General features: G+C 29.0%; 1 protein-coding gene across 1 annotated transcript in view; it reads right to left on the reverse strand.

Annotated features, from left to right (window-relative positions):
• The window catches only part of LOC111085412 (calcium/calmodulin-dependent protein kinase type II alpha chain-like), a 79872-nt gene extending 71335 nt beyond the window's left edge, over window positions 1-8537 (reverse strand). Inside the window, exon 1 of the mRNA XM_022383840.1 lies at window positions 8416-8537. Within this exon, the coding sequence (XP_022239548.1) occupies window positions 8416-8480 (65 nt within the window). The 5' untranslated portion in view covers window positions 8481-8537. The remainder of the gene's footprint in view (window positions 1-8415) is intronic.
• Between the last annotated feature and the right edge of the window lie 2155 nt (window positions 8538-10692).

Below are 10692 nucleotides of genomic sequence, written 5' to 3' on the forward strand. Positions count from 1 at the left end.
GACTGGGTCTAGTTTAGAAGAATATAACTTTTCATTGCATTGGTAATAATTATTGGGGACTATATAGACCTATTAAACCAGTGTATCACATCCATTAAATGAGTAGAATTTTTTACCAGTACCATCTTACAGTAAATAATAATAAAGCTTTGGACCAGAAGCACCTATTAACAAACCAGTAGACCCAAAGAACCAATAACTACTGGGAAAACAACAGAACTATTGCACCTGGAAAAAATTATATCATCGACAAAATATGAATTTTATTTCAAATCAGACATAAAAACAGTTTTTATATCAGCTGCCAAAAAAACAGACTAGAAAAACACAAATTATTAGTTTATATCAATGCACTTTTTTTTTCAGTATTTTCAATTTGTTATTAGCTTTCAGAGTGAAAGATGGAGGAGGAAGATCAAAATATTAAAAATTTGAAATATAGTTTAAGGTACACAGATGTTACCTTCAACATTTGAAAGCAAATAATGGGTCAAGACATATATCAAATATATAGACCAAAATAATAATGACATAATTTAGCAAAAGCTGAAAAAAGAAAGAAAGATTTAAAACCTGAATTGGAAAGACAGTTACATCTTGGTAACAGCTAACAAGTATTCTTTAATCAAATAAATTTATTTCTCCAGAAGCTCTTCAATCAAAATGAGGGTCAAAACCTCATTAAGCAGCCTATAAAGCAATATTAAGTGTGAAACTTATTTCTTTGAAAAACACAAGAATGAAACATTGCAACTTTAATAAAACATAATATACCGATTGAAGTTTAGGAAAAAATGTCCAGAAGAGAAACAAAGTTAAAGTTTTTTAAAGTGGAGCAAAGAGTAATCTATTTTCTTACAACATTTATATAATACTCCACAAAAATCTAATATATATAAATACTAAAAAAAAACTATTTTTCCTAGTGTGTAACCTTTCAATAGTTATTTGTTGTTGTTTTTTTTAATTAAATATTACATACTAGTCATTTGTTATTGACAATATCATGATAGTCCTTGTAGTTCAAATGCTGATCCCCCTTAGCATAAACCAATTGGTGATGATGTAAATGTTAGTCCCTTCAACACCCACCAGTTTATGTTACTACCATATTTGTTTTCCAAATATTCATATAACCAGGTATTGATGTGCCTCCAGGGTTAGACTCCTACAGAAAATATTGAGTGGACTGTATAAAATTACCCAACAAGAGGATAGAATAGCAAAACTCAGCCCCCCCCCCCCAAAAAACAATTACTGTTCAAGACACATAACAGTGCAAACAGGGATATGAAAAAATTTGTTTTCTCAAAACTCAAAAACAGTAGATGCACAGTGTCCAACCCCAATTCTAAAACTGCAAGTCTTTCAGATAGAGTTAACTCCAGAGGAATTCAAGCAGCTTTTATAAACCAAACTCTAAAACAAAAGATATTTTTTTTAGCAATGAAAAGCATATGTTAAAGTTTTAAAAAAAAACCTGTTAAATTGTAGTTGAAATAATCATAAACACTTTCATACTGATATAAGTATTAGAACTGGTGACAAATAGTTTCATAACAGAAGCAAACAGTACTTATATTTCTTAAAAAATTATTCCACAACTAGTAAACGAAAGAAATCACAGTTGCTCAAGCAAGTGTTCATGGATAAGCGCAATACAATGTCTCTTTGCCCCAGTCAATTACTAGGCTGTTTTAAACAATATGATATTATGTATAAATTCTTGAGCATTAACATCAGGATTAATTTTTTAGATGCTTTTCTTATTTTTACTCTTAATTGTTTCATAAAATATTATTCTGAAATAAGAAATAAAAACAGATATTGCTTAAATTTTGGAAAGTAATTACAACCTTTTTTTTTGTTCATATGTTTGTAGATGCACAAAAATCTCAAGAATGGTAAGCACTGTACACTATGGTGCATGCTTGTTTTGAAAATGAGTTATGGGAATTCTGTCATCAAATCCTTTATCAAAAATACAGCAAGACATGAAGAATCTGCATTTTGTTTCTGTTGTAATTTTTACAAGGGTGGTAAAATTCTCTCTTAAATTCTTTATTAAATTTTTTGTAATTAGTTATAAAGTTTTTTTTACAATAAACTTGCACATTGCTTGGGAATAAATATAATATACACACAATACTCATTAAGTTATTTTCACCCAGTTCATACAGAACTACTAAGATAATATACAGTGTGTAAAACCTTGCAAGTTTCTTATAATATAGTTGCTGTAATGATGTATAAAAAGCTATAGTGTATTATCTGTTAGAGATTTCTTGTGTTTGTTTCAACTGACATTTACTATAAGATGTATTGATTTAAGATAGGGCATCCTGTAGCCACATTACCATTTAAATTAGACCTACATATACCAAGCAGTTTCACCTGATGAATAAATAATGAAAATTATATATCATACAAAAAGAGATTAGTACACAGACAACTACCCTTTATTACATTAAGTTATGCTTAAGTTATTGATTAATTCTAATGTTTAGAATTTCAGTTAATCAAACATAATACTAAATCATAATGTATAACTTTATATATATATATATATATATACACTATATATATATATATAAAGTTAAGATGTATAATGCTACATAGGTGCTAATTTAATCACTACGTGTAAATTACATTGCAGGGAGGAAAAATGATTACATATATAACACAATGTGAATTAAAAGTTACATATTCAAACATATAAAACTAGAAGTTTGTACTTGTGTGGGTAAAAAAAATTACACACAAAACAATTACTTCCATGAAAAAAATTTCTGACTAGTTTTTTTTGTACAGTATATAAGCAAAAAAATTAATGACTTATAGTATTGTCTTAAAGAATAATTTGAATGTTTTGAGCATTTTCTTGAAAAGACTAAGTTTTCAATGGAGATTCTAATTTTTATTAAATTCTCAGGGTTTGCCATTTTAATTATCTATTTTACAAAAATTTCCTGAAATTTTGTAAGAAATATTCCATCAGTATTTAAGTACCTACTAATGTTTATAGTATTCCACATTAAATTTCGTGTTTTTGTTACATATTGAGCATTGCATTCTGAACTGAGGCATGCACTACTGTTTAATAATTCAATAACATTCCCACCAAAACCATGACTTACTAGTTCCTGAATGGGCACTAGAAGCCAGTTAAACAATAAAACACAATTGTGAGCATTAATGTCTTAATCAGGAAATTAGATAATATACGAAATAACACACTAGTAGAACAAAAAATCAAAAACAACTGCCAACATTTTCAAGTGTATTTTAAGTAACTGAATTTAGTAGATTTGAACAATTTCCACTGGAAACTGTTATTCATTGTATACACAAGAGGTTGTTACTTTTTCTCAAGTCCAATGTAAAGATAGTTAAAATTTCTTTATGTATTCAAATATTTATTTCTAAAAAAATAATTATATGTTCTTTATTCTCTAAAGTTTAAAACTGGATAAAAATACTTTATTCCATGAACTTGTATACACTATTCTTCAAATGGATACCCCCACCACCACCACCAGCCTCCCAGAAGTTGTTTATTTTTCTATATTCAGCTAGCAATTTAGTGTTGGAGTAATTATCAATCTTCTTTAGGGCTATCCTGGTTTGGTAAATCATAGGATTGAAGTAACTGCCGCTGTTTTAATTTCTTTATTTTACAGTTTTTTATTGTAATACATAGACATTTTTAACTCTAGGAATATTTATTTCATTCTTTGTACCTAGCTGTCATATCTCAATATTATCAGACACTGACATAGCTTCAGAGGAAATTAACTATCAATTTTTTGAATATAATATCTAGTGACTTCCTTTTAATTTAATGAAATCAGGAAATTAAATTTGTTACAAGGAGTTGGTGCTGAAATACATTTAGTTGTGATTGAGTAATACAAAGTTGTTCATAGCAAATAATGCTGATACAACTATGTTCCAACCCTTGTGATTGTGATAAGAAATCAAAATAATTATTTAAAGTTCAGGACAGGGAAGAAGGCTGGCTACAGGAACATACTTTTAAAATTGTCCATAGTAATATGTTCAAGTTAACATATGCTTTAATTCTTTCAGCTTGTAGAAAGAATATATGTTTAATGCCAATGATCTCAGGGTCAAGCTCCTACCATAACAAAACAGTCCTTTTTGTTATTCTATATTGTATTAATTCCTATTACCAAAAGCAGAAACTGAATCCACTTTGTAATTAAATGATAATAATACAGACATATATATCTGTATAAATCATTCATTTAATGAAAATTTGCAAGTTGAGACTGACAGTTAAACAAGTAGAAATCTGCACTACTTGCATATAATCAGATATACTTCACCTTATGTACATAAAAACAAAGTATCATTTACTTGATTAGCTTTACATAGTTTCTACACACATTATACAGTTTAAGAAAACTTCTGAAATGACAAACAAGATCTAATGTCATTAATGGTACTAATTTATTTCTCACTTTGAATTCCATGACACTAACTACAGTCCATTTAAAGTCTTAGTGCACTTAATAAGGAATTTTCACACTAATGGGATGCCGTGCAGTTAATGCCAATCACTTATACTCAGTCTTAAGAGACGTTTGTTAAAAAGGATATTAATTGTTGGAAATCATTTATGGAGAGAATGGAATGAAAAATAAAATGGTGATATACAAAAAGATCCCTTACTTAATTAATGTTTAACACTTTGACACACAATAAAAAAAAATGAATCTTATATTGTACTTTATTTATATTTTACTTTGGCTAAATGTTTGGTGAATTAAAACAAGTTACTCTGAGGCACAAGAGACAAATGTAGAAATATTTTCCAATAATAGGTACAAGTGTATTTTACAAAAACAAAACAATTATATCAGTATGGATGATTTTTTGACTTGTTTAGATTATATATTAAATAAATTGCCACTTTCTACACATATGCTTTCAAACCCAATTTATAAAACAGTTATAATATAATCAAGTGTTTAGAATATTCATTTTAATAGAATTTTGCATTGATTTGCATAAATACTCTGCTTTATTTGTGAACATTAAATTAGTGTATATTAGGAAATGTATTACTTTGTAATAATCTGAGAATATATTTTATTGGTCTTTTAATATATATATATATATATAGAATTTATACTATTTTCACTAGTTTCTGAAATAAAATAACAACAGATTTCTGTATCTCATCATCTTTATTATTGTGCTGTGGTGCATAAGCAAAGGTTTTACTTGAATATTTAACATACAGATTTGCAAACAGAAAACAAGAATAACTGATACGAAACAGATCAGAATCATATTGAGTCCCAGGGTTCAGGTTCCCATCATAGATGTATATATACACAAGTTAACCTAATATAACAAAATATGCTAGTACCAAGTTCCAATCCTTCCACTATAAAACTGGCTTATCAAAACTACCAAATTTTTTAGAATAGTAAAAACTAAGTTTTTTAAAAACATCCCACATACATTTTTTAAGCCAAATTTGCCATAATATTCTGCAAGTGATATATTAAATTATTAATAATACAGAATTCAAATTTAGAATAGGAAACACTTGAAAATTCACTGTATTTCTTATAATTTGGTACTAACTAAAATCCCTTTCTAAGAATTTGTTTTTTCTAAATTTTCTCAACTTATGCTACATTTGACCTAAATAATTAAGAGTTTTCCCCTGAAAGATTCTGTATAGTTTTAATAATGTAAATGACAAGGGCATAAAGCATTAGTTAAATTTAAATTTTCATATTTTAAATATTATACAAATTTAATAAATGGAAACAGAGTCAAATAAATACAAAATTGTTACTAATATGGTAACCAAGAGTTTTGGGTTGAGAAACAAATTATCAAAAAGACTATAAAGACCGAGTCAGTTCAATATTTTATGTCAGGTAAATGTGTGCAAAAATTTCTCTTGCAGCTGGAAGGTAGGTGAGCAATGAATGAGAAAGAAGTCTGAGCTATTTCATCAATATAATTGTAAAAAACTTTTTTAAACTACTAATTGTTATGATTTATTGATGATGATGAACAAAGAATGGAAAATAATGTAACTCTCAAGAACCAACTTTTGAAAGGTAGGGAAACCACCTTCCTCCATCTAACATGAACTGGAAATCCTGGATTCAACCTTCACTCAGAGTAGATTTCTTAACTTGATTTTTCATAAAAGATGTCAAATAACTGACCATGCTCTTATTTCAATTATTTATTTCTTTTATGTTTTAAAAAAACAGTTTTGTGTAGAATTTGTGAGAAGATTTACATTTATTAAATGGAATACTCATAAATGGAACATGCACCACTTTATTGGACTTGTAAAAAAACACACATTAAAAATGTATTCATTTTTAGAATTGTGAGTTACCTTCACCAAGAATTAACAATTTTCTCAATCTTGTAAATTATTTGCTAGTTGCTTTGATCTCATTATAATATTTAAAATTGGCCATAACTAATGATGTTCAAATTTCACAAATATCTTGTATGTACTGAGCTTAGCCATTCATACACAGCCCAAATATTTAACCATATATTTATATATTTTACCTTTTATATCTAATATACATTTTGGTATTCCAAACATTTCTTCAAGCTAATGCTGAAATACAAATTATGATTTATGTGGTCTATTGTATATAGTAAAGTAGTTTCCTCTTGTAATAACATGTACTTATTATAACTACATGTCAAACTGCTTATATACAAAACTACAAATAGATAAATTATCAACAGATATACAAAAAGATCCTTTTTTTGTTTCCTAAAAAAATATTAAATTTTAACTTGAAATTTTCTAAAAAATTAAAAGTCAAGTAAAAACCAACAAATTAGTGTTTCAATACAATTGTTCATACTATACACAAGATGCGACAATATAAATAATATTTTACAATGTCTCCTTATTTATTACCTTCACAGCTTATCCAGTAATGAAACTGTGAGTTGTCATCAATTTTTTTAAGGGTTTTATGTAGAATATGCTTGTGACATTGTGAAAATTTATAGCCTTGCAATACAGATTTTAATGGAATTCTTTTATTTGAAAATATTTGAAACTTCAGTAAATAGTGATATTGCCTACTTTTATACTAGTGGTATGTTATTAAAAACATAAAAATTACAGGCTTGATGAGCTAACATAGTGAGTAGTGCAACTTATATCATTATCTGGAATATAATGGTTGCTCCAATGAAACCTTATTAAAGTAATTACTACAATAAAAGGTTTAATCTCTGTACTGTTATGACCATTTAAAATAAAAGTTACCAGGATATTATCATTTTGGCTCAACTACAGCATCAACTTGAACTTTTTCAAAGTTGTAACGAATATTTAAGATAGTCTCTATTTTTAGAACTAAAGTGAAGCTATCTGTCACAAAATATAGTTTAAAGTATTTATAGCATGTGACAAATATTCTGGGAGGTTAAAAACCACAAATTCTGGAAAGCATTTCCTTACTGATACGCAATATGGGTAAGTGCCAAGTTTATAATAATAATAACATACATACATATAAGATTATAAAACTAAAGATCAGATATAAATAAAGGTATAATTGCTAGTTTTTGAAAATACAAATCAGTAACAGAGTTGTTAATTAATTAAGAAAAAAGCACAGGAATCAAACTTAAGTCCTAAATCAAGCTGATCCACCAAAACACCATTACAAGTTTTAAAGGTATACCTAACTTGCATGGCAATAACTTAATATATAAAATTATGTTCCACAAAAGTCTTTCAGGATCACTCATATAAAATGTTTTATTTGTGTAATTGTTTGCGACTGTTTACAACAATAATACTTTAAATTTTATGGTTGGTACAGCCAAAGTGAAAGTAACTTTTGATTTGTATCCTACACTAGTGTGAATAAATCATTTACATTTTACTAATTTATTAAAACAATTATAATACACAGTCACTGATTAACTTCAGAATTACTGTGTTCACATATTTTCATCTGCTTTTTAGTTTTCCTATTGCATTTTCTCTATACAAAATAGCAAGTGCATTCAATTTTGTTAACAAAGATCAGTTTATTTTCAAACAATAAAGGTAGCTATCATTGATATTGCTGCTGGTTACCGTTACTTTACTAAACTATCATTATGTGTAATACTTCGACTTCGCGACATCGAATGCCTGCAGAGAAAGCAACATCACAAGTTAAAAACCAGCTTTACTGTAGCAGTCTATAAGACAGTGGAACTTGCACTTCTCGCTACTACTAGTAGTAGTACTAGGCTGTGGTGTAGGGCCAAAGAGCTCCCTTAATTTTCTGAATATTTTATTTTTTTATTTACAGTCAGGATGCATGTTAAAAATTATATTTTTTAATCTGCCATATACTTCGATACACTTAAAATGCATATACTTACTTTCCTAGCTCTTCTTTAATTTCGTAATTATCGCTAAATCTTGTACAAGTTGTTGCAGCGCTCATATTGATTCCACACGGAGGAGAGAGAGATGAAGATCAGATCTCGCCGAATACCGTACTTTTCGTGAAACCCTCGTAGGCTTTTCCTGAATGTCTTGCTGCGCGCGCACTTGAAAGTCTCATGCACCATTACATGCGGGTATTTATATACTTTACACGGTACCCCACTGCTTTTGCACGGGTTCCATCAATAAACCATTAATTCGAAGTTAACAGATTCTTGTTTTGTACATTCGCCATTTAAACTACAAAACTAATTATACAGAAAAAGATAACTTAACATAGCATTTTGAATTTTTTTTTCATCGAAATCTCATGCGATTGTACTAAATAAAGTTTGGCTTAGCCTTCCCTTCCTGTATATATGTATTTCATAGATTTCAAGAATAATTTGATTGGCATATTTATAGGACAGGAGTCGGCAACCTGCGGTTTTTTAACCCTCTCGCTGTGCAATTATTGAAATATGAGTTACATGCATTGCGGCTCTCAATATCTTAAGTTTTTACCGAATTAGAAAAAAAATGGCTCTTCTTGTTATTTGGGTTGCCGACTCCTGTATAGGCGCTACTTTACAATGAGAGCGCCGCATATAAATTAACACATGACTGGCCCTATAACACTCTTTAAAATTTACTTTAAATATAAGCCCCTCAGTGACACAGCGCTATGTTTGCGGACTAACAACGCTAGAAAACTTAGCTAGCTGATTTAATCACCTGTGTTTGGGTTAAGTTATAATACAATCATGTAAATAAAACTCGAATATTAATTCTAGCTGAAAAGCTAGATATCTTCAATGTGTCATTCGGTTTCGAAGAGCACAACTGGCATGGATAAACAATATCCACACTAGTTGTTACTAAACTCCATGCACATAGAAAGTTCGTTCGGATAACATTCTATGAACTTCTTTGATGAAAGCTGTTATAACTCGACACTACATCAGTCAACTGATAAGAAAATAACTAATATGAACAACTTATTAAACAAATTATACACACACACACACACACACACATATATATATATATAGTTTTTACATTCTAAAACAACAAATTGTTTAAAATAACATTGTTGTATCTCATATATTTTGTCAAGTGTTTGCGCTGCTTGCCATTAATCCTAAAAAAATATTTATAAGGAAACAGACTGTCCTATGGACTATGACATTGACAAAATAATGTAATTTATCACTCACTTACTAAAGCAATGACAGACAATATATTATAATCTTAAGATATTGTATTGCTAAAAACGTAACAGCAAGACGAAGTAAATCTGGTTAGTCTGTTAAGCTCATGGGTATATAAGGGTTTTGCTCATACCTGGGGAAGCTAAATCAGGTAATCCTAAAGAAAAATACATATATTTTAAAAGACTGATTCAGTGCAGCTTTTTCAAATAATATATATAACATTTTTAAATAATACAAAAAGAATAATAATTGCGGTTTTTCTTCAAAAATTCACCGAAAATACTTAGCAACACATTACATAATTCACAAGCAAATAAAAGTTTTGATATTCATAAAACTCGTCATTTATCCAACCAATACAAGGGACAATAATAGTGTGCAATTAAGCTCATTAAATCTTCTTAGGGGAACGCAGAAAACAACAACAACACAGAAGCTATTTTTAAACGTTTTATGAAATACCATTATATTTCTTCATATCCCTCTAAGATGGACTAGAAATATACATTCTATTTTGTATAATTCCAAATCATTGTATGTATCTAGTGATATGTCAACGCTCTTTGATTTTTAAAAATAAAAATACATTATGTTTGGTTCATTGTTTTTGAATTTCGCGCAAATCTACTCGAGGGCTATCTGCGTTAGCCGTCCCTAATTTAGCAGTAATAGACTAGAGGGAAAGCATGTAGTCAATACCACCCACCGCCAACTATTGGGCTACTCTTTTACTAACGAATAATGGGATTGGCCGTCACGTTATAACGCCCCCAAAGTTGAAAGGGCGAACATATTCAATGAGAGAGTTTCGTACCTCCGACCCGCAGATTGCGAGTCAAATACCCTAACCACCAGACCATGCCATGTCAAAACATTATGTATTAATGTATAATGACAAGGACTGGCAATGGACAATTTTCTTTCTTTTTTTTTAGGCTAGAATCCCATAATATAAATCTCAGTTTTTGTTTTTATACAACTTTTATCAATTTTATATTGTGCTGATTTAATCGCCTA

This window comes from Limulus polyphemus, unplaced genomic scaffold, assembly GCF_000517525.1.
Source record: "Limulus polyphemus unplaced genomic scaffold, Limulus_polyphemus-2.1.2 Scaffold374, whole genome shotgun sequence".
Taxonomy (NCBI): Eukaryota; Metazoa; Arthropoda; class Merostomata; order Xiphosura; family Limulidae; genus Limulus; species Limulus polyphemus.